This window comes from Diadema antillarum, unplaced genomic scaffold, assembly GCF_040938485.1.
Source record: "Diadema antillarum isolate AM-2024a unplaced genomic scaffold, OU_Dant_1.0 seq00001060_RagTag, whole genome shotgun sequence".
Taxonomy (NCBI): Eukaryota; Metazoa; Echinodermata; class Echinoidea; order Diadematoida; family Diadematidae; genus Diadema; species Diadema antillarum.
The window spans coordinates 57,259-83,185 of record NW_027271887.1 but is presented as its reverse complement, the minus strand read 5'-3'; the positions used below and the strand labels follow the sequence as shown (position 1 = coordinate 83,185).

The window sequence follows — 25,927 nt, the reverse complement described above, 5'->3', positions numbered from 1 at the left end:
TCTTTAAGGAGAATGAGAAGGTAAATGATCCAGTACAAATTCAAATGATTATGCCTAATGGCAAAAAGGAAGCGGCTGAGGACACAGGAGGGGTCCTCAGAGATGCCCTGTCCGAGTTCTGGGAAAGCTTCTATGCAATGAACACAACCGGAGATGATGTTGAAGTTTCTAGTGTCAGAGACACAATGGCCAAAGAGGAGTGGAAAGCATGTGCAGATATCTTAGTGATGGGGTAAAGACAAGAAGGCTACTTCCCACATCAACTGGCAAAGCCTTTTCTTCAGTATACAATGGAAGGGGACGATACCATGTTTCACCTCTTCTTCTTCGCCATCTTTTTGCCAGAATGGAAGCACATCATCTGCTGCTTCTTCGCCATCTCCTTGCCAGAATGGAAGCACATCATCTGCTGCTTCTTCGCCATCTCCTTGCCAGAATGGAAGCACATCATCTGCTGCTTCTTCGCCATCTCCTTGCCAGAATGGAAGCACATCATCTGCTGCTTCTTCGCCATCTCCTTGCCAGGATGGAAGCACATCTGCTGCTTCTTCGCCATCTCTTTGCCAGGATGGAAGCACATCATCTGCTGCTTCTTCGCCATCTCTTTGCCAGGATGGAAACACATCCCGTGCCGCTTCTTCGCCATCTTCTAGCCAGAATGGAAGTACATCCCCTGCCGCTTCTATGCCATGTTCTTGCCAGAACAGAAGTACATTCCTGCCATCATCACCGTCATCGTCTTTGCCATCCTCTGTGAGATTATTTCAGTCGTCAACTAGCCATTCCAAATCTACCTCCCCACCATCAAGACAACATCAATCGTGGAATCGTCGAAGAAAAAAGCGCAAGAAAAAGAACTTGCCTCGACTTGAGAATGGATTCATTGTTCCCCGTTACACTGCTAAGGAACCAGCACTGCCTCCACTTCCATCTTATCGACACAGATCAGACACACCTACACTGGCCTTGATCCCCTATGTATCGATATTCTCTTCTTCACCAGTCTCGTACACCTTCAATGACTTACCTCGAGCTCATTCTTCGTATGTACGCAATATGATGCAACAGAAATCGAGGAGACGCCACATCAGATCCAGGAAACGGAAGCACACTCAATTGAAGTGCCATTTTTCCCATTGTACTACATGAGACAAGGATGGGTCAATTCCAATCGTACCCTCAATAAAGTGAACACAGAAACAATTGTTGCCCAAATCCAGCATTTGGAGCTCAGCCCCAAATGTGTAATTGAGTATTTCTAACCTAACCACACTGATGCATTCATACAACTAGAAATGCATATAAAAGTTTTGAGTTCACCAGATACTCAATACGCTACTGGATGAATATCAGAACAATTTCACTTTGAGGGGAGAAGGGACAACAAAGGCAAGTCATTATAACAGGGCTTTCGATATTCACAGAGAAAGGAGATTGCTATGTATTAGGGGTATGAGAATGCGTCGTAGGGTTTGCAGAAGAAACAACTGAGCTAGTGAAGAGTGTGTTGGAGGATTTGAGCAATGCTCTGGGTGAAGAGGCCAAAAATGTCAGCAGAATTCAATTGCTTCCATCCCCTTGTAAAGAGTTTAGGAGTACAATCCCTGATCTTGCTGCTTGTGGGCTGCCATTCCACACAATCAGTGGTAGGCACGTTCCACAGAAGAAATTCTATGAGATTCTACAACAGTACAGGAGGGAGGTACAACATACTTCATTTAAGTTGAGAGGGGACCTTGAAAACCTTGAAGTGGTAATCCCTTTCAGCAGTTTCTTGAAACTATCCCGGGATGGGATGGATGTAGACATTCAAAAGGATAAGGCTGCAAGCATGAACAACTTTTTTGATTTTATACCTGACTCTGATTACGTTGTTGCCAGGCATGGTTGCGTGAATTACTGTAACTGACTGTAAGGCGCAAGTGTTGAACATGTTACTTCTAGCAGTCATATATCAAACATTTTCAGTTAAGTGCACGTGATTTGGTGACGTACGTGGCAAATGAGAGTTAGAAAATTTAATCTGCTACTCGTGTAACATGGTAATTTTTGATTAACTTCAAAAGACTGGGTCATTACGTTGTGAACGCGCAATGATGAGTATTTTGATACGTGGTCTAGTCCCACTTACTTAGATTTGTGTTTGGATCAGAATATGGGTTTGTTCAAAAAGTTAGGACCCAAAGTTTGATACATAATTCCAAAATTAAACATCAAATTTATGAAAATGACTGACATTTATATTTCCATCTAGCCATACCTTTCCGTATAGGATTCGCTTGAAAATCCTGATGTAAAGCTGTTATATACGTATAAGGAAGAAGAACACAGAAAATGAAGGATGAGAATCCTTCAGGATATACGGCTTTTTGTGAAAAAGAAGCTGCACGGCTATGCTTGTACCACGTTTGGTATGCAAAAAGCAAAAGAGATGCAAGAGAAAAATCAAATATTAGAATGAGAAACTTGACGGATAAAAGGAAACAGGAGCAGGAAAAGGACCAGAGCCAAGGCAAGGGACAGTACGGAAGATGTACACAGTACGGAAGATGTACACACCCCGGAACATGACTGTCGGACCTCAAGAAAGAAAAACAGAGAAAATAATGCCTCCCGCACCACTTCGTGACGGAGGCATAAAAATGGTGGGAAGAAAAACTTAAACAGAGGGCAAAATTGCCATCTCAGAAACGTAGTATACGAATTCATGATGGCACCACTGTGGGAGGTTCATTTACAACACACGGATGGTGGCAGTACAGTGGCAAACCATTCCAAGAAATGTATACAAGGTGGAACATTAAACACACATCTTCCTCACCAAGATATCCTCTCTCCTGCGGTCTTGCAGTGGGAATAGTATGCACAGTGAAATTGCTCATCAGGAAATGCAGGTAGACCGGACAGGATGCCCTAGAAACACTTCTGCATCTTTGTGCAACACCTTAAGCAGACCCATCATCTCCCGCTGATCTGATATACCGAAGGAAAGTAGAGACCACACTCCAAGGTCACAACTTTGGGTACCCACACACTGATGTGCATGACCACAAAATTGTGAAAATAAGCCTGTAGACAACGAGTGAAGTCACATAATGTAGATTTTCAGGCCCTTGTTATAAACCTTTTTATTTGCATTATTTTTTATTTCTCAATATTTCTCGTTTAATTCTCAGCTGGATACATTGAAGCAAATGGTGGAACTAAGGCGAGTACAGATGGAGTACCAGAGGGAGGAGGCGGAGAGATGAGAAAGGAGGGAGAGGGAGGACAGGGGGATCGAGAGAAGAGAGGAGATGGTCTCTCCTTTTCCAGAACTTTGCCCAAACACCACAGCCACCTCATTCTTTTCCATCTCAGTTTCACAGAAGATCGGCACCGTCAACATAAACATCATTAGCCAGCAGTATGCCAGAATTCCAACATCAACCAACATGGCCCCAACAACCTCCACAACACAACACAACACAACACAACACAACACAACACAACACAACACAACACAACACAACACAACACAACACAACAGCCTCATCCGAACCAACATCGGCCACATCAGTCAAGCAAAGGAGATCAAGAGGATGAACTACATTACCACGTGTTGTAGCTGCATATCTGTTAGGAAAACAACCTCAACAATCCAAAACTCAATCTATTTGGTTCACATAGGGCATTTGAAAAATGAAATATGAATTACTGGTTAAACATTCATATCAAGTTTTCCTTAACCTTTCATTTTGCTTATTTCTTTTGAACTTTTCAGAAATTTTACCTTATTAAACCACTGGTAGATGTTACACCGTGCATAGGTGCATGTATCTTCTTCTGTTTAGAAAGATTTTTCAACTAAGTTTTAATGGTTGCCCATGCATAAAGAAACTCTAATTAGCTAGTGAATCCAGTAATAACAACTTAATTTCAACCCAAAAGAGAGACAATCATAACTCATAAGACAGTGTAAACGATGAAAGAGATTCAAAGACAACAGACAACGTTAAATATGATTGCAGTTAAAAGCACAAAGTGGTACTCTTTATTGGAAACTGTATTGTTCTGAAACTTGTCTTGTGCTAGCAAATTCTTGCCCTTAGCATATCAATGATAGCAAGTAACACTACTTTATTCTTGCCTTGTCAGTGTTAAAAAAAATGTGTTGCCAAAAGTCATCCTTTTTCTCTTTGTACTTAATACAAAGTGATACAAGGAAATGCACCTGATGAATATTTTCCGGAGTATTAATCCTAAGTGTATAAGTTGCAATGTGTAACCACATCAAAAGTATATAAGTAATAGTTCAGCTTTAATTGCCTTTTTAATCAATCATACAGCTTTGTCATTTCACTCAGTCATACTGCCCGTGACTGTGCAATTGAGATTTTTATTCATCTTACCCTGTATGCAGGATTCTGACACCAACATTCTACTCCACATAAACTATATGTGTATGTACTGTAGAAGTGGAAATTTTTCGCGGTGTGGAAATTTTCATGCATTTCGAGCAACCAGACGCTAGCGCAAAAAATAAAAGCATGCAAATATTTTTACATGATATATGTTCTAGTTGTTAATGTCCTGATTCTGCGGAATCAAAAACATGCGAAATCCATCTTACCTGGCTGAGCGAAAAAAATATCCACTTTTTCCAGAAATGAAGTGGCCAAGTGTACTCACACTAGAAATACAGTATTAAGTACATTTCACCTCTGCTTGCCATTGAACTCAAACATACTGCCATTGACAGTGCAATTCAGATACATTTATTCTACTATCAAAGCTATTGATCTCAGTATTTAAACAGTCACCAAAGTTCTATTACAGTACATATATTCATCCCATGTCAATTGATACAGTACTTCCATTTTCCAGCTGTTTGACACCTTTCTTTTTGTGCAAACAATGTATATTCATTGATTATAAATATTTTGTTTGATGTTCCATGTTTTTTACAGTATACTTTACATTATTTCATGATGGTCTCTCCTTTTCCAGAACATGAGTCAACCATAGCTACCATAGCTTTCCCACAAAATGTACTATCAACCCCCATTCCCAGTTGTACCTGTAGAGCTATGTGAATACCCGTCTGAAGGAAAATTTGTAGTAAAAGCTCCCAGAAATACACATAGAAATGAAGTACGCACATTGTAATTTCGATACCCTACTAAAACTTTCAGAAAAAAAAAATCGACCTGTCTCCAAAACATATTCTGAAATGCAAGAATTGCAACATCTAATTGAGTTGAGAGATGAATATAGGCTTGGTGAAGACCCGGCTTCATCCCTTCAACAAAGTGTTGCCTAAAGAGAGCCCTGAGAGGCTTTGATAGAAAGAACAAACGAACAAACTTGGAACTACAGAGATCAATGTACAAACACAAAGTAACTTTGCTTTATCAAGTCTGGTTCTAGAGAGGAATTGTAAATATTCCTTAATGTTTGGGGGGGGGGGGGGATAGGCCCCCTCGGGTCCCCAAAGGGAAGCATGGTGCCCTGTTGAACAAATTGAGCAATCTGTCAAGTTTGGTGAATATTCATTAAGGGTTTTTTCAACAATTATGAACATGTACAATTTACACCAACATTTGGACCCATTCCACCCCACTCTCTTGGATCCCAAGGGAGGGGGAGGGGGAGTCCCAAGGGGGGAAGGGACACCTTGATTCTGCCATGAACAAACTTGAAACAACAGTCATCAATATACTGACTCATTGTATTAACTTAGCTCAATCACATCTGGTTCGAGAAAAAAATCTTTCAAGATTCCTTACTGGGGGATGGGGGTGGGTAGGGCCCCCCAGGTGAGGCATGGTGCCACTTAGATGGAATTGAGATACCTGCTACCTGCCAAGTTTGGTGAAAATTCATAAAGGGGTTTTCAAGAAAAAGATGGACAATTACAATTTAGGCCCCAATTTAGGCCCCCTGGGGCCCCCCATGTGGGGCATGGTACCCATTTGACGGGCTACAAACTTTCCGAACATGGAGTTGGAAAGATGAAGATGCAAATGCATAACAAACTGAAGTACATCAAGAGTAAGTGGTTAAAGATTAAATGCCACAACAAAATGAGTGGGAAAGGCAAAAACAATGGTGATTGAGGAGTTATGTTCCCTCATTTGGGGGCACAGGGCTCTCACTGAGCCAGTCAACCTGTTTTCATCAATGAGTGGAGCTCCTGCCCTGGGCCCTGGTATGCGTGAAGCTGGCGAGGCCGATGAGGAACAAGATCATGGACATGGTATTCTGATGGAATATGCACATGCATTATACACACAAGTACAAAGTTTTTCCAGCGTCCTCTCATCAGTGACCCAGCTGATATTCAGAAATATGCAGCGGTACTTGTGGACAAGAAGGACCTGTTCAAAGCTGAACACAAAGCAGTATCCACCGGCCCAAAAAACCGGCTTCTCAACTCTGTAATTGGGATGGTCTTCATGGGGGAAGAGCTCGCAATGTTTTCCTCACTAGGCATATGGAATGCTAAAAAGAAGAATGTGGCCCACCTGAAGCCTCTGAACAGAGTGACGGTTGAAGCAATTAGAGGTAAGGTCTGTGATGTTCGGCACATTTTCTAGCAATCAATTCATAAGAAAACAATTTATAAGCCCTTAGACCAATTTCATTTTAATGAAAGGTCAATAATATAATACGGTCAACTCTGCAATCCTTCATATTTCTACAAATATTTTAGGTTTCACCATCTGAAGAAGGTATGTATGATATTATGTGTTCGAAAGTATCACTAATTTAGCCTTTTTTCATGATTTCCGCAAGTTTTTCCAGTGTGAATTTGCTGGTTTTCGTGAGATGAAGCTTTGTCCTTCGTGTAGAATACTGTGTTGTGAGTGTGCAATTGTTCGCGTTTTTGAAAATAATTATCGAATCCAAAGCTCAATTTGCTGATTTTTGAGTGATTTTGCTGCGAATGTGTTAACGCAATCGTAGTTTTCCAGTTGTTCGCTACAGAAAACAACGATACGCAAAGCAGGGTTGTGCATATTTTGAAGGTTTTTTAATGTTTTTGCAAGCACCGTAAATGTCAACAATTCACGATATGTGTTGAATGGTCTAAAATAAAGGGACAATGAAAGACACGAATAGATATGACGACACGGGAAAAGAATCAAAATGGATGAAGAAAGTAACAGTTGAGTGAACAGCCAGACACTAAAATGATAGTATGGGACAATGGTTTTAAAACAGTTTTTAACCAAGTTTTTTTTTTTTTTTTTTTTTTTTTTTTTTTAAATTTTGTTCCCCCTGCAATGCATGTGTCTCTCTGTGTCGGTGTGTGATTGTTGTTGTTTGCTAAGAATTATATCTCTTAACGAGATCTATGATTCTATCTGTTATTAATTTAGATTAATTTCGTCTTTTAGATCACTGGCGGCAATCCTCGCAGGAATTCTATTCAAGTGGTGGTGGGGGGGGGGGAGATGCACTATTGTTGCCCCCCCCCCCCTTGAATAGAAATTAGAATTCGTGTTAGTGTGAGTGTGAGGATCGCTGCCCATGATTTAGATCATAAAATTCATATATGCTCCCTATTCAATCATGTCAATAATCATGTTATGAAATGACACTGACAGTTTTCATAAATGGATCCGAAGAGAGTCTTTGTGTTACTGTTAATTGTTATCAAAAGAGTTATAGCATGCCTTTAAGTTAAAGGCTTACGTATTTCGCATGAATTTTCATCCTTTGACGACAGAGTTTAGAGCAACGAAAAATACCATGGTAAGCTGTACAAGAAGGAAGCATATGCCAAGCAAATTAGGGAAGCGTTGTCACTGGATGTAGTGGAGGAAAGTGGTGACATATTCCCTCCATATATCTGTATCACATGTGAGAGCAAATTGGCTCGATTCAAAGTCCTAAAAAGACAAAGGAAAGTGTGCACAGTGAACATCCCCCTTCACGAATTCAAAGCACATGAAGCGGGGCTGTGTGCGATTTGTGCTGGACTGGAGGAGCAGGATATTTCTGCTGAGATCATCGCAGCAGGAAGGGAGGCAGCAGACCAACATGGCATGTCAGTTAGTCACCAGCCTGATAGGACCTTATATTTTAATGTAGCTGTTAACCCGTTGAGGACGGACTGATTTTGCTACAACACGCATTTCACATAGACACCTGCCCGAGTATACTCGGGACTCGTCCTCAACGGGTTAAAGGAAATGAAGTAAGTGTCACCAAATGTGTCTCAGTTTACAAGGACTGTACTTGGGATGGATCCGTTTTTGGGAAAGTTATTCCTCCAAACTCAAATCTTTTTAAACATGTGCCCAAGACACTAAATGATGCTGAGACTGTGCAAAACCTTGTTAAGTGTGTGGCTGAATTGAAGTCATGTTGTGGAAACCAAGACTTTGTAGACTTTGTGGAAAAAAAGAGAACTAAAAGCATACGATATAGACAGAAGTCAGCCAGTGAACACTGTCAGGGGAACAAATTGTCAATTGTTTGATGAAAGTGACGAAAGTGACATGGACAGATGCAATGTATGCAGAATCCAAAGAAGTGATTTGTTCTCACTAAAAAATAGACAGAGTCAGAGTTCTCCCATGAAAGCTTGGGTATCATCCAGAACAAAACTATTGTCGCTGACAAAAAAAAACAAACAGCTTGTTTCGAGGGCCAGAAACATCCAGAAAGATAGACAAAATGTGAAAAGTAATGTCCGACTCTTGAGAAAGAAGGTAAAAAAAGTGTTCAGGGAGGAAAGTGTTCTGGTAACAAATGAAGAGAACTTCAAAAAAAATTCCGAAATTGTGCACAGGGCTTCAGCTGAGGTGTGCAGTAAGCTGAAGGACAATACGCCACAAAAACTCTAGTGGGAGGAACAGTTGAAAGCTTGTGAGACAAAAGACAATCTACAGATGCGGTGGCACCCATCTGTCATACGTTGGGCAATTGCTGTCCACAGCAAGTCACCGGCAGCATATAAACTCATAAAGGAGAGCAGCTTTTTTATTTTGCCAGCCATATCAACAGTCTCGAAGTACACACACTTTACAGAAGCCAAGACAGGAGTGCACCATGAAATCATTGAACAAACGGTGCTTGAAATGAACATCAAACATGATTATCAACACAACGAAATGTACTATCTTGTGTGATGAGATGAAAATTAAATCTGGACTGGTGTACTCATCATCATCAGGATGCCTACTTGGATTTGTCAACGTAGAGAGTGTGAACAATGAGTTGCGTGCAATTGAGAAACTTATGGAAGACGATCAGGATGACATAGCATCTCATGCATTCAAGATAATGGCACGAGGAATTTTCTCATCCAAGAAACAAGCTGTTGCATTGTTTCCCTCTTCAGCCTTGAGAAGTAGGGAAATGATTGCGTATTCAAAACTGTAATTGCTCTAGAAAGTGCAGGACTGAAAGTTAGAGCGATAGTTTCAGATGGGGCATCCTGTAATCGCAAATTTTACAAACTTTGTTCAGCGAGTGAGGACGGACACTATGCCATCAATCCAGTGGATGAAGAGAGGAAGATTTATTTTGTATGTGATGTGCCCCATCTCCTCAAGACAACACGGAACAATGTGGAAAATTCAGGGAAGTTTAAAGAAATCATGTGTAACTGGCAGAGTTGTGAGGAGAATTTGTATTATTAACTTGCAGAATCTTTGCTTGGTTTGTTGTTAATAAGTCTAATTCTCAGATGGTCTCACTCCACATTACCTTGTCTGTTCTGTCTACATAGTTTGTGACAATCACTTCATTGTGCACCCACTTAATGTAATGCCCATTTCTTCTAATGCAAAGTTTTGAAATGGCCAAGAAATCCCCCCCCCCAAAAGCAAAAACAAAGAAAAACAAAGTGATACTAATGAAAAGTGGGTCGCACGTTTTATGAGGACCTCTTTGTTTTTGGATATCTCTGCCATTTCATAACTGATTTCTATCCCTTTAATGACAAACAGGGATGAAGGATGCTTGTGCAACAGGGACAAAAAAATGTCCTGTCTTTTCCCCTGTGCACTGCGAACTGCATTGTGTTGGAAATAAACATTTTGTTGAATTGATAAACTCACCATTACATGTTTAGGGGGAGGCTAAGATGTGTTATGCAATTTTTCCTTCGTACATAATACAAAGCTTCCAGGCACATCAGATGCATATTTGAGGTATGAAAACTTTCACCTTCGGGAGGTCTTGAAGAAAGAAAGAGCTACCATCAAGAGACTTCAGGAGCAGTTGCTGTTCATGGAAGGTAATTGTGTCCTTCTATGATGCCTTACACTGAATTTCTTGAATTTAATTTAAATTTTGGTAGACTGTATCACTCGTCCCTTGAAAATTTTATTGACTAGATGTTAAAAGGTGTAATTTGATGCTGCTTTCACTGGATATGCTTGCTGGCAGTACCTACTGCTGTACATGTATCATTTCAATGAGTTCACTTTCACATGTGAAAATTTCACAAAGAAATAAAAGAAACAATTGCTCTTATCAACAAATGGACAGTGAAGCTCTTGCTGATGGGCCTTGATGTCCAAAAATTACATAAAGAAAGAGTTATGTATGATGCAAGCAGGACTCAAAAAAAAAAAATATGTAGGCGCCAAAATGGGCCTCGATTGACAGAGGTTGACAAGTGAGGGTTTGCACTGATGGGAAACAGGCAAAAACTGATACGCCTGATACATGCCACAAAATTTATTCATATGTTATCCATTTTCTACCACATTACTCAGGGTTCTCGCCAGGATTTTCTACACGCTCGTCGGGGGTAAAGACGGCAGAATAATTAGCATGCAAACAGCCTTGACGGTGGGCGTGGGGGGGTACCCCCCTTCCGTGCATCGCGCGGGTGACCTTGAAATGCTCTTACAACATGACGAAATACCCGCCTAAAATGCCACTAAATGAGATATTTTTATCGGGGAGGAATGAACTTTGTGTGAGACATATTTTCACAGATAATCCAAGCAGTTCTAGCCCAATGCTGATGTATCCTGGCTGGACATCAGTCCAAAGAAGCCGAGGCAGAACCGAGATCAGAAAAGACCAAGGCTGAGGAGACCATCTGTACGTGAAAAAATTCTGGTTGCTGCTGATGCGGCAAGAACGTACATTGTTGAAAATGGTTTTCAGGCACATTCGAGATGCCAAGAAAGTATCGGGACCTGTGGTTTGACACTGCTCACCATCCGCGACCATATTCTGTCTACTGTCCCCGGTTTGAACGAGGTTCACACCAAACTCAGTGAGTATGATTGTGTGACCATCTCATCGGCACCCTTTACTGTTTTTCTGAGTTTTGAATTAAAAAGTCATTCAAATAAAAATAGTAAATATTCTGATGCGATGAGTGAATTTGTGATTTGTAAGTCGAAACTGAGACGGTTGGATACCGAGACAAAACAAATACAGTTTATTGACAGAGATTACATTAAGAAATGGACTAAATACATTTGCAGTAAGTGTGTTGAAAAGGGCACAACAGGCGCAAGCAATGTTACACATACTGGTAGTCTTGACGAGGACACCGAGAGCAGGAAAGACAAAATTCATGAGTAGGAAGCATCATCATGCGCAGATGCATTGAAATTTGCCCAACTTGCACAGACATGTGAAGAGGTCAGTGGGGACCTTGGGAAAGTGATGAAAGAAGACATTGCAAGACTTTACAAAAAGCGAAATTACAACATTGACGAGCTATTAGACTATGATCCAAAGGAGTGGCTGAAAGAAAGCCAAAGGAACTTATTGAGATCCTGGCATGTCTGTGCAACATCGAATCCATAAAGTTTGACGACAAAAATGTGTACCGCCTCGCAAAGGTTGTGGAACATACCTATCATCTGAAAAACATCCACATTTTGCTTCCATTGTCCCTGAGAGAGAACATACTTCCTGTACTCATACACAAGCAGCAAACAGGCCACAAACTTCATTAGTAACGTTGGGCCTGGGGGATCATACAGAACAATTCTGCGGTGCCTCGATGCATCAGCCGATGAACCCATTGAGGTTCCAAAAGTAACTTTGATATTCATTTTTTGTGAGGAAGGTTTGCCATAGCGCTGCATCAATTTCTTCAGTTGTGCCCACAACAATTCGATGGGGTTAAGGTCTGGACTTTCAGGTGGTGTTCTCCACCAGTTTATTCCGTTGGTCTTGCATGCACAACTGTGCTGTTTGCGAGGTATGTTTAGGGTCATCTATGGATGCAGTCCTCTGGATCTGTGAGCAAGGTAGGTTTGCCATAGTGCTGCACCTATTTCTTCAGGTGTGCTCACACCATGTCAATAAGGTTCAAGTCTCAGGTGGTGTTTCCACCAGTTTATTCTGCTACTCTTCCATGCACAACTGTGCTCTTCGCAGTACCCCGCTGGACTTTGTGAAAGTTTTCCAGTCTCATCTCTTCCTGACCCAGCTGGTAAATTTCACAAAAACTTACAGTAATAAAGTTGTGGAAGCTGCAAAGCAAAGGAGAGCAAGTCAGACTGGAGGTCCAGCTGAGCTGTCTCCACGGTCACGTTACCGACAGTTGGGCGAAGCTGTCAGGTGAGCTCAACATTACGTAATTGCTTTCCTCATCAGCCTGTTCTTGAACATGCGACTCGTACGCAAGGCAAACATCCAAGAATACTGGAACGAACAGGACTGGTCCCAGTACACGCCGTGCTGGGCAGAGGTGATGGCGAGGGAGAGGTGATGGCGAGGGACAGATTTTTGCTTCTAATGAAGTTTGTGCAATTTTACAAATGCGATGAGGAGGATGTAGATGAGGAGGACCCTGGGCGAAAGGTAAAATTTATCTACGAGCATTTCAACCAGAAATTCAGAGACGCTTATGTACCTGGCAAGCACTTGACCATAGACGAGGGTCTAGTTGGTTTTGGGGGAAGGTCCAGTGGCACATCGCTATGGACAATTTTTAAACCAATGTGCCTCTTGTTGAAGAACTGTATGAAAGACAAATTCAGGTCACAGGGACGGTGAGGCAGAACAGACGACATGGGATCCCTTCATCCGTCAAAGATGCCCGCAATGGTGTTGGAATGACTTCTGCTTCGAGGAAGGGGCCCCTTCTTGCCCTTTCATTTCGGCAAAAGCAGTCACAGAGGTAACCAGGAGTTGTGCTTCTTTTGACAACTGCAACAGCCAAATGGGTCAATGAAAATGGAGATGCGGTCCCAACAGCAAGAAAAATGACAGCTCAAAACCACAACTTATGTTTCTGTACAATCATACCAAGATCGGTGTTGATCTAGCTGATCAGAGAGTGTACGAGTATGAAGTAGAGAGAGCAACTCGTCGCTGGACTGTGAAGGTAGCATTTAGATTCATTCAAAAAGCAATTATAAATACATACATTCTGTACACCAAAGTAAATCCACATCCCATGCCTCGTGCAAAGTTCTGATCAATAGACTGAGATTTTGGTATGATTTCTTTTCCACTTAATTAACTTGAAAAAGAAGAAATTGTGCAATTTCAGTGCAGACTTGAAGATGTAAAATATTTTCATGTTTGTGCGTTGCAATCAGCAGTTTTAATAGTCAGATTTAGCTTAGTTGGTAAGCAAAAACACCAATGTCACGGAGTGCCTTCAAGTACTGTACATCTGCACTGGATGTGACTTTGTGTCCTACTTTGCTCACCTTGGGAAAGGTGTTTCTGCCAAACTAGACATTTGGGCAGGTATCTCAAGAAGAGAAGCTAGCAAATTCCTGGTGTTCAAGGGAAACATGGATGCCCAGTTCTACTGCGAGGAAATCCTCATAGGAACTCTAAAGCCATTCATCGAGGCTACGTATCCTGCTGGACACCATTTCTAGCAAGATAATGACCCCAAACATACCTCGCGAAGAGCACAGTTGTGCATGCAAGACCAACGGAATAAACTGGTGGAAACACCACCTGAGAGTCCAGACTTGAACCCTATTGACATGGTGTGAGCACACCTGAAGAAATAGGTGCAGCATGGTGGCAAACCTACCTTGCTCACAGATCCAGAGGACTGCATCCATAGATGACCCTAAACATTACTCGCAGAGAGCACAGTTGTGCATGCAAGACCAACAGAATAAACTGGTGGAGAACACCACCTGAAAGTCCAGACCTTAACCCCATCGAATTGGTGTGGGCACAACTGAAGAAATGGGTGCAGTGCTACGGCAAACCTACCTTTCTCACAGATCCAGAGGACTGCATCCATAGATGACCCTAAACATTACTCGCAGAGAGCACAGTTGTGCATGCAAGACCAACGGAATAAACTGGTGGAGAACACCACCTAAAAGTCCAGACCTTAACCCCATCGAATTGGTGCGGGCACAACTGAAGAAATGGGTGCAGCACTATGGCAAACCTACCTTTCTCACTGATCCAGAGGACTGCATTCATAGATGACCATAAACACACCTCGCAAAGAGCACAGTTGCGCATGCAAGACCAACAGAATAAACTGGTGGAGAACACCACCTGAAAGTCCAGACCTTAACCCCATCGAATTGGTGTGGGCACAACTGAAGAAATGAGTGCAGCGCTACGGCAAACCTACCTTTCTCACAGATCCAGAAGACTGCATCCATAGATGACCATAAACATACCTAGCAGAGAGCACAGTTGTGCATGCAAGACCAACAGAATAAACTGGTGGAGAACACCACCTGAAAGTCCAGACCTTAACCCCATCGAATTGGTGTGGGCACAACTGAAGAAATGAGTGCAGCACTATGGCAAACCTACCTTTCTCACAGATCCAGAGGACTGCATCCATAGATGACCATAAACACACCTCGCAGAGAGCAGTTGTGCATGCAAGACCAACGGAATAAACTGGTGGAGAACACCATCTGAAAGTCCAGACTTCAATCCAATCGAACTGGTGCAGGCACAACTGAAGAAATTGGTGCAGCGCTATGGCAAACCTACCTCACAAAAAATGAATATCAAAGTTACTTTTGTGTTTGATAATTATGAACATCTATCATGCATACTGTAGCTGATGGAAGATTATTATGACTCAGAAAAATCAAAGGCCCACAAGTGAGAAGACCACTTAGATGCAGTGCAGAGGAAACGGAATAAAAAAAAACAAAAAAAATGCAATGCCTCATACAGAACAACCAAGGAAGCTGCTGAGGAATACAACATCTCCAAGCTTGGACAATCATCACTTGCATCCAGACCGATATCCTTCCATTATAGTTTTGATTATGCCCAGCAGATGCATTACCCATCAAATCCCCATTAGCCCGGTCCCATGTATTTCCAAACACCAAAGAAATGCAAAATATTTGGTATTGCTTGATCTGATCGACGCCTACTTGAACAGGTAAACTACTTGGCTGATGAGTGCGCTGCCTGTGGTAAGGGGCCAAACGTAGTGATAAGCTACTTGCACCACTTCTTTGCTCATTACAAGGTAGAGGAGCAGCATGTACATTCACATGCTGACAACTGTAGGGTAAAATAAGAACAATGCTATGCTCCAGTATCTGTCACAGTGTGTACACAGTGGACTACACAAGTTTGTGTCTTTGTCTTTCTTATTGGTGAGGCACACAAACTTTGCTCCAGACTGGTGCTCTGGGCTGGTGAAGAAGGTATACTGTCAAACACACATGCCATCTCTTTAGGAGATCGCAGATGTTGTCTCTTCCTCAACACAGAAAGAGATCAACATTCCCCAGCAAGTAGGCAATGAAAAAGGTGAGGTCTTTGTTCCAGCGTATATGATTGGAGCAGCTATTTGTCAGCACACAACTGTTAAGTCATACAAGCATTTTCGCTTTAATGATCAACATCAGGTAAGATCTTTCTCAAAGAAAGAGTAGATAGAGAGGAGTTTGTCCAATCACCACTACCAATTATTTTACCGCCCGAGATCCGGCCCAAGGATCTGGATGCAGAAAGGAAGCAGTATCTCTTCAAGAAGATCCAAGAGTTTTGCAAGGATGAGTACAAGGACTTAGTACTGTATTTCCCAACATATTGGATGTGCTATTATATGACTGTCATGCAGGTGCTACCCTTGCATGAGTTCACATAATCGTCACTTCGCAGTTTTAATATACCTTGGAGGTGGATGCTTATTTCACAGAAAAAAAAAAGAGATAATGAGCATAAAGCCGTGGTAACTGATGCATTACCACACAGAGGGTGGTGTAAATCACCTTGCGAAAAAAAGTGCTACGTGGAGGGAGTTGTTGTCAAAAATCAGGGTACAACTTGACAGGGAGGAAGATTCCATCCATCCCAACACTAAAAACAAGGTATTTGTGGATAGTTACACCACCACAGAAATATGTGTCCGTGATCTTTCACCCATCTCTGGATGAAAGCATATTGGAGGAGTATCTTAGGCAAGGACATCACGTTTATAGATAATTTTTACACCAGTGTCTAGCTACCGAAAGATACAAATTGAGAACTTTTGTTACAAGAACAATACTACCAAATCGAAAACATTTCCCTCATGACAAGACACTGGTAAAGAGTGGGTGAAACATGCAGAGAGGGGGACATGCAGTGGAAATGAATGAATGAAATCCTTTGTGTCCAGTGGAAAGACAAGAAGTTAGTCATGTCAATAATACATTGGCGCTAGCCTCAAAATGTTTGCAATGTGCAGCATCGTGTCAAAGTGGCTGAGAAATGGGAGGCACGAGAAGTACAACAACCCGAGTTGCAAAACTATAATCAGAACATGCGTGGAGTAGATCTTTCTGATAATTGCTACATAAGTACATTGATGTGTTATAGAAAACAAAGTGGTGGAAAACATTATTCCTTTCATGTGATAGATATTTCCTTTGTAAATGCATACATTTTATACAAAAAATGGTGACTTTATGTGAATTTATATGTGAATGTCGAGTGAAGTGGCTTGTGATTGATTTTGCAGCATTTGGATGAGGTAATGGGTGAAAACTGATGTCAATGTCATGAAAAGCATCATCTCTTATGTTTTTTATTGAATTATATAAACTTTTAAATCAACTTTTAACCATGTAATGACCTTGAACTCAAATTCATAACATGACCAAAAAAAAAAATTAAGTCTAAGCTTTCAAATGATATCGGACTCATTGCAGTAGCATGACTAGACAATGTCGCTATGGTGACTGGTATGCCTCTGCCATAATGCAAGATTCTCCTAATAGGTCTATTATACATGTGGACAATGTGTGATTACATTTTTACAAAACTGGCAAAATATTAAAATGACATGTTTGTCACAAATGTGTTGAATGTTTACCTTCCTTGACCTTTTCGGCAAAAAAAAAAAAAAAAAAAAAAAGCTTCCCAGAGAATCTGTATTCGGTTATACTATGCATACACCAAAATTTAAAAAAAAAAATCCTGCTGGCATTGCATAAATATGAGGCAAATAGTAAAATTGTGACGTGTAACCCTTGACCTTTGACCCAATGTACCCTAAATTCCCTAGATAATCACTGCCAGTCAGCACATGCATACATTATGTGTTCCATGAAGATACCTTGAACAAACTCCAAGATGTGGAGAGAAAAGTGAAATATTAACATTTTTACTTGACATTTTGACCTTTGACCTCATGACCCTAAACTTTCACCAAAAATCTTAATTGGGTAATACATGTATATACACAAAGTTTCAAGAAAACACCTTCTGGTATTGCATAGATATGGGGGAAATAGTGAAATTTTAAGTATTTGACCTTGACCTTTTGACCTTTGACCTTGAGCATGTGAACCCACATGTTGATAGGCACAATTTCATCCCCATACACATACGTGGCAAGTTTCATTAAGACACCTCAAAAAGCTTTTTAGTTACGCTATCCACAAAATTTATTACGGAAGGACGGACGGATGGAAGGACGGACAACCCAAAAACATAATGCCTCCGGCACCACTTTGTGGCGGAGGCAGAATCAGTGTTTATGCCCGAGGGCTTCAAATCTAAAATGTACTTTGGTCATAGTGTATATAGTAGTAGCTACATGGATGGTAAAGGGTTAACCCTATATCTGTCAAGGGCCTATCTCATCAGCCCTTCAGACGTAGTGGCCGTGCTTCAGCCGATCTAATCGGCCCTGTTTTTGATTGACAGGTTTGGCCCGTGCGCATAAACGTAGCGAGTTGTAAACCGACCAGTGAGTGGCTGATATATATACCTTTGAATAAAACATAATATGAATACCCTCCGACGTCTTGACCAATGAAAAAACATGTTTCTTTTGTCTCTTTTGAGTGCTGTTTATTTGCATTTGAGATTGACGTCTTTTGATCGACAGCGACCAGGATTGTTTGAACAATTTCAATTGAATGACGACAGCCACGGGATATCTGACATGGATGCAGACTCTTCAGGGGGAGAGTTTAAAAGGTCAGAATCAGACTTGTTGGAGCTGGATAGTGATGCAGCAGTTGACACAGCTACAGCCGACACTCACCCAGCGCCAGCAGTACGCAACGGGCAGTCTGCCCAGCCAGGGCAGCCGTAGCAAGGCTGGACCCGAGTGACACCGCCGGAGACACCGCCTGATGCCAATTCTTGTCCTGCTTTCACGGCTAGGAAACAGGGGCCAAGGCAAGTGCCAGCCAGAAATTCCGACCCAGTAAAATACAAAGAACTATTGTTCTATAATGATATGCTGGTGCGCATCGTGAGAGAAACCAAGAGATATGCAGAGTAGTTCATGACTGATCAGACAGTAGCAGAGTGGATCCGTGATCATACTCACTCTCCGTTCAGGAAATGGCCTGAAGGGGGTATCAATGTGACCCAACTAAGAAAATACCTTGGATTGTGCATCAATATGGGCCTCGTGACAAGAGGCTAGACACTTACTGCTCCAGGAAAAAAAGTCAAGCAACTGTCGTAGTCCGGCTTTCACGTGGGATGGTAAAACCACTACACTTTCACTCTCATGTAGGATATAACTGAATAAGCTGAATTTATTTACAGTTTTAAAACAAAATCTGGATCAAAACTTGTAACACAAGACTTACATAAAGACCGCGATGAAGACTATATTGACGACTGTCAAACACGTGAAAGCCGGTCTATGACACAACACCATACTTCGGCCATGCTGGCGGTTTGTCCTGATTTCACGCATGCTGCATGTCAGTGACAAAACAAAGGAGATGGACAGGAACGAAGAGGGGTATGACCCCTGGCAAAAGGTGAGGCCTATTCTGGACAGACTCTATCAGGCCTTCAAGAAGCATTACCTGCCCTTTGAGCACATCAGTGTGGATGAAAGTATGATTGGCATGAAAAATTGCGTAGTGTACATACAGTACATGCCCAACAAACGACACGTAAGGTTCGGCATAGTACTATAGAGGCTTGCTATTGATTATGTTTATGATATTTGTCTTGTATTTTAGATGAGTGCTCGTGTAACGAAACAGATGAAGGTTGTGGAGAGGGCGGAGCTCAGGAAGAAGTAAGGGGGTGCCCAGTTTTGTCGGATGACAGTAATAAGGAGAGGGTGTGACAACGTTTTTGAGGTATATTCCAACGTTAAATACGACAAGATAGTGAGCAAGATGATGCTACTGACGGAGGGGACATTGGTGACTGCGACCAATGTACAGGAGGGGCTGCGCTACTACAGGCTCACCGAGAAGACGAGCTTGGTGGGTAGCTTAGACTTAGTCTTAGTTAGGTGATAAACCATCAGCGTATCACCTCTTGTGATTGTCACAATCTTTATTAGGTGATACGCCATCAGTGTATCACCTCTTGTGAGCTCAGGAAGAAGTAAGGGGGTGCCCAGTTTTGTCGCATGGCAGTGATAAGGAGAGGGTGTGACAACGTTTTTGAGGTATATTGCAACGTTAAATAGACAAAATAGTGAGCAAGATGATGCTACTGACGGAGGGGACATTGGTGACTGCGACCAATGTACAGGAGGGGCTGGGCTACTACAGGCTCACCGAGAAGACGAGCTTGGTGGGTAGCTTATGGCCATGCGGTACGCACTTTTACAACCATTGCCATGACCACCTGAAGAAGACACTGGGTCCCGAAGCCATCACCCAAGTTGTTAGATTGTTCCGATGGATGTGGGATACAATTACAAATCAAAAGGTCCATTCCTCGACCTGTCATATGCCAATTCCGACTATGGAGTGGAGTTCCGCCATGAATACTACGGCTCACGCCATGGCAAGGGTCCGAGCAATGCCCAGGTCGAAAAACCAGTTAAAACCAGTACACATTTTCAACTGGTCTCTATTGGTTCTAATTGGTCTTTAACTGGTCTCTATTGGTTTCAACACTGGTACCAGTTAATTCAGTCAGAATTCCAATTTCCCAGTTGAAAAAACCAGTACCAGTAGCTCATACTTGTACCAGTTAAAGTCTTACTGGTTCCAGTTGATACCAGTTGCAATGTACTGGTCCCAGTTGATACCAGTTGCAATGTACTGGTCTCCCAGTTGATACCAGTTGCAATGTACTGTCCCAGTTGATACCAGTTACACTCATATTGGTGCCAGTTAGATACCAGTTGGATTCCTATTGGTCCCAGTAGATACCAGTTCATTCTTATTGGTTCCAGTTAAATGAATCCCGTTAGATTTTATTTTGTGTTTGTCCCAGTTCAAACCAGTTTGGATTCCTATTATAGACACAGTAAAGGGTGTACCAATTCATTCATACTGGTCCCAGTTAGATACCAGTTAGATTCTTGTTCCCAGTAGATACCAGTTCATTGAAATTGGTTTCAGTTACATGTATACCATTTAGATATTTAAATGTGTCTGTCCCAGTTTATTCCAGTAGGATTTCCTATGGTCCTGATGGACACCATAGATAATGTGATATCTCCTAAAAGCATCAGACTGTGCACTGATCCAACAGACTTACAATAGAACACACAATTGTATAGAACATAATCATAGCATAGCCCATGAACAGGAGAGAAACACATGCATGCTCTTTGTTTTTCATTCATGTGATAAATTTCTTAGTTATTTCATTGTGCTCGAATACATGAACACATTCCAGTCAAATAATCATGGACATTTCTTCTTATATTCTTGTATAAACATCCTTCTACATCAACTGAACTTGTTAGGCAAGAAGAACAATCTTCTACAAAAAAAGAAAGAAAGAAAAAGAAATACAAGTACCCTGGCATCCACCTCAAGATGTATGGTAATACAAAGTGTTTGGAGGGTTTCATGAATTTTTGGCACAACATGCTTGAACACTGGAGGTGTATGAGTTTTCTTCTTGGAAGAAGAAGAGCTGTCCATGTCAAGATTGACACTATAGAAGGGGGTTTTATGGTTGTTGACCTGCTTAGTTCCATCTTATTATAAAGATTTTTATAATGAAGATAGGGCCACATGTGTTAAAGTCATTCTTTTAGAAAATATCAACAAGCAGAAAATCCAATGATTATCAGAATATTGTCGGGCAGGATCCTGATACATATAAGACATTAAGGATTGAAGTATCTCACTGCCCGCATATTATTCAATATGGAAAATATACTTGTATCTCAAAAAAATAGAGCAAACATTCGGAGAAACATTTTTGGGTTTCTCCCTTGGCATAAAAATGAATATAATAAGATATCAAAAAATACATATCCTTTATTTCCTTACTGCTACCAAAGACTTTGTGTTACCTTTCATCTTCACTAGTTGTGTAACTTGTATCATTACTTAATATACAATGTACCATGATACATGTACTTACATAATCATCAATTCACCTGCAGAGAAATGAACTTGATCCATGTTTGTATGTCGTATGCTCTGCCTGGGAAATACTTAAAATCAGTCCTCGCAAGGTCATGATAATTGTGGGCAACAAGGTAGGGCTCTACAAACCCACTTGGTCTGACTGCAGGGGCAAGCTGTTTTGTCTGAAGAGTCATTAATTTTCAATGGCTCAATGGGGTAAGGCCCTTCCCCCCTCCTTTTTTTTTTGGGGGGGGGGGGGGTGGCCTGCCAGTTACTGCATGCACCTGGTGTACATTTGTATGAAAAAAAAAAATGTCACGAAAGACTTAACTCCTCTATTCATTGCAAAGCTGCATTTGATTTTCATGCAAAGGGTAACACTCATCTTATTACAGCAGCATCAAACAACATGGGAATTACTGTAAAAGTGGGGATTTCGCGGTGTTAGCATTTTTGTGCATTTTTGCTTAACCAGAAATTAGCATGGAAATGTAAAGCACAGGAATATTTTTGCTTGTCATATGTTCCTGTACTTACTGTCTTGATTCCACAGAATTAAAAACATGTGAAACTCTTCTTACCAGGCTGAGCGCGTAAAAAAATTAGTCGCACGAAAAATATCCACTTTTACAGTAACCATCTAGAAGGTGACTTTACAGTTTTGCTCAAGGTCAAACTGACAGAAAGGCATATTCAAATGGAAAATGCATGTATCTAATAGGTTATTACTTTGTTATTTCATGCCATCATACTTTAAATATGCTGACAAGCTCTCCTTTACTGTATCTTAAACAACAAAAAATAACAAAATGTCACTAAGGTCTCTTTGGAATAAAGTCATTTCACATACATGCAGTGCAACCAGTATTCTGGAACTACAATATACAGTACATTTCAAGTACAGAGTTGGCACGTTGTTCTGTTTCAAAGGTACATAATAATAAAAAATGTTATGTATATGCATAAAAAAAAAAAAACTTTGTCTAGCCCTGAAGTTCATACCTCATATATAATTGTTTGGATTACAGTCAACCTTGCATAATGCAAATCTATTTGGACTGAAGAAATAGCATTGACATACTTCACATTTGAGTTGAGGGATTAAATCAATCCAATACAAAGAGGAGATTAATTGAAACGATCTTTGATTATTTGACTTATGCAAGGTTGACTTAAGCAAGGTTGACTGTATTTGCATACATACAGGTACATTGTACCAAGCATGAAAGCCACGTTTCATCTTATCCGAACCATTTCTTTAAAATGTTATCACAAGAACAACATTAAATTGTACCTATGTGTCACAGCTCACACTTGGAGTACATAAAATACCTCTGGAAGGAAACCAATAGCTGAAGGGTTAAAGTCCCAGTAAGTTCAAAGCTTCTTCCCAGGCTGAGGAGAAGCTCAACATTCTGTTTCACGTATTCATAATAGCAAATGAATGTACATGACCAAGTATTTTGTTTATGTTGACTCATTAAAATAAAATGTATGTACTACAGTTTATGTAACGTCATGACACAATGACCTTCCTGTAAGGTCCATTGTAGCTAGTCTTCTAGTTGACAGAAACATAGTTTGGAAAGATTCCAACATATCCCTCATCCCCAATCTTCATGGCTACACAATTACATTCTGCCTCCTCCGCACGAACTGCTGCTACACCGGGGTGCATAACCATTGCAGCATTTGATGTGTGACAGCTTTGAATCGGACTCATCATCCATAAAAGAGTGCACCTCTTGAAGCAACAACCACCTGACAGTCATTACATAGTGGTTCTCTATAACAAATATATCAAGGAGTTCACCAACCTTGCCACCACTGAAAGCAATGAGCCTGTTATTTCTCGTAATAGTGTCAGCCCTATATCTTGCTGTAGCAAACAGCATACCATTCTTTTGCATTCTGTCATAGACAGGGACAGATTCATCATTATTTACTACAAGACCTACATCCTGAAATGCTACTCTTTCTTCTTCTGTACAAAGCCTGGATTCAATTGGCCAGAACCTAACACCTCTGTTATAGGAAAATGATGATTTACACCATTCACTTTTCTCTGGCAATTAAGCATTTTTTTGCAGAAAATTTTGATACGAGGAGAAATGGTATGAGCTTCAATAAATGATGGCAAAGTCTTGCAAGAGAAGAAACTTTTCCATAACTTGCACAATTATTCCCCGATTTCCTGCAAGGTGGCGTTTTATTTGCCAATTGGCAGCCTCAAAGGGAAAACAGGAGTGCGTCCATAATGGTCCCCAGAGGTACACACTTTTTGAGAGATGAGTGAGTGTATGGACATTAAAAGTCATGGCAGCTGCACCATATAGTAACTGGCACCTACAAACAAAGTTGTACATAAGAACATCACTTCTGTTAATATCTTCAATTGAAATTGATTTCTGTAAAAGCAGAAATGATGCTTCTACAAGAACAATTAAATGATTCAAATAGCAAGTGGGCAATATGCCTAATAAACATGGAACACTGTAAAATAAAAGCCAATTATGCCATTCCGATGCCTTCCAAAACTTTCGTTCTGAAATAGGACGTGGCGGTCTCGCAACTATTCCAGGAGGTTGAATGGATTTTAATCTTTCATTTATGACTGAAATAGCACGTTGCGAACCAATGTAAAACTGGCTGACAGACGGAGAAGAAAACCACAAATCAGCAAGTTGTCTGACAACCCCTAGCAAAAGACAATGCATGAAGTCTGCTGGAAACCCCCAACAAATTCTAAAATGTGATAAATTGATCAGTGGACTAGGTCCTTTCACTCCTCGCACACTCCTTTGTTCATCAATTGCCTGGGCCATGTCATCCAGCATTTCCTGGTCTGTTCTGTCGCTGTAGTCACAAACATCCACTGGATACTTAACGACTGTGTCTACATTCTTCCCTGGGTGGTAGCAGAGTCCACAACCACTATACCCATTGAATTTTATGCTGTTCTGCATGGCAGATCGAGCTGGTGCATCCGCACAGCAACACATTGGAAAAAATTTACTGAGTATCACTTCATCACCTTGTTTCCAAGACACACCTTCATTCGACAACTTTTCAGCCTCACTTGTAAACTTCTCAAGAAATATCTCCATCTTAGGCTCATTCTTTCCGAACCAAACTCCTGCCAAAATCAAGTTTTTGTTCCTTAGATGAGGGGGTAATTCATTGATCATGATATACAATGGCCATATTGAATATTTAGATGACTGGAAAATTGGCATGCCATCAGAATTGAAAGAATATGAATAATTATTAGGGTCAGGTAATGGCTGTTCAGGCTCCATCATTTCCTTATAAAATTTACCATCATATATGTCCTCAATATTATTTTGCTTAGCTTTCTGCCTTGTATTTCGGTATGACAGATGTGCGCCTATGTCATTTCTCTCAAAGAGAGCCTTAATTTGGGATTTCAAGTTTGCCGTTACAAAGAAATTACAGTTACTTAAATCTCGAACAATGCATGGGTTGCTACAGTGTGGGCATGGTACCTCGTCATCAGATAAGGTTTTATATGATTGAACATAGGAATAGCAAAACAAACAATAAAAATGAAAGGTAAGATGGACCACATCATTACAGAAAATTCTCCTCAAAATAGATGTCGTCGACTTGAAGATACATATACCAAGCAGAACATTCAACAATTGAAATAAGTGAGAAACTGCAATAGCAGACAAGCAATGTTGCATAACAAAAGATAATACGGCCAACAGTGCCTCTGCTTTTGAAAGCTGTGATCCCTGGAACAGAGGCTCATTAAGCGAGTCACTGAATGTGAAACTGCCAGTGTCCTCATCAGATTCAGCTTCAGTATCATCACTGTCTCCACTGTCATTTTCAGTTGCTTCATCACTTACATAATTTTGCATGAAGTCTGAGTTCGAGGAATGAGGACTACTGCTTCCCATGGAATGACACTCGCTTTCACAGGCCATTTCAGCAGTTTCTTCCTGTTGGCTTGCATGAGGTTCTACATCGGGCAGCTCACCAAGCAGGTGTTGAAAGTCATCTGAAGAATCTGAAGGGAGAATCGGAGATACGACAAACATGAAAAAGAAGTGAAATTAGCCTGAAATTCATGACCCACAATTTCAGATTCAGAGCACATTAATTACCATCCATATCCCACTCCACAGAGATATTTGTCATCTGTCACTAGTCAAAGATTGCTCCTTTGTTCCTTCAGGCCACCTACCAAAAGTGCTCCAGATCGCAGTCTGATGAATCTGACTCAG

The 25,927-nt window shown here is 41.0% G+C and overlaps 1 protein-coding gene and 1 pseudogene across 1 annotated transcript; one reads left to right on the top strand and one right to left on the bottom strand.

Annotated features, from left to right (window-relative positions):
* Positions 1-689: 689 nt before the first annotated feature.
* On the top strand, positions 690-12,685 carry LOC139743225 (uncharacterized; annotated as a pseudogene).
* Positions 12,686-23,349: 10,664 nt separating this feature from the next.
* On the bottom strand, positions 23,350-25,705 carry LOC139743234 (uncharacterized). Its single transcript, XM_071653727.1, has one exon. The coding sequence runs from the start codon at positions 25,625-25,627 to the stop codon at positions 23,798-23,800; it is 1,830 nt and encodes a 609-aa protein (XP_071509828.1). The 5' UTR covers positions 25,628-25,705; the 3' UTR covers positions 23,350-23,797.
* Between the last annotated feature and the right edge of the window lie 222 nt (positions 25,706-25,927).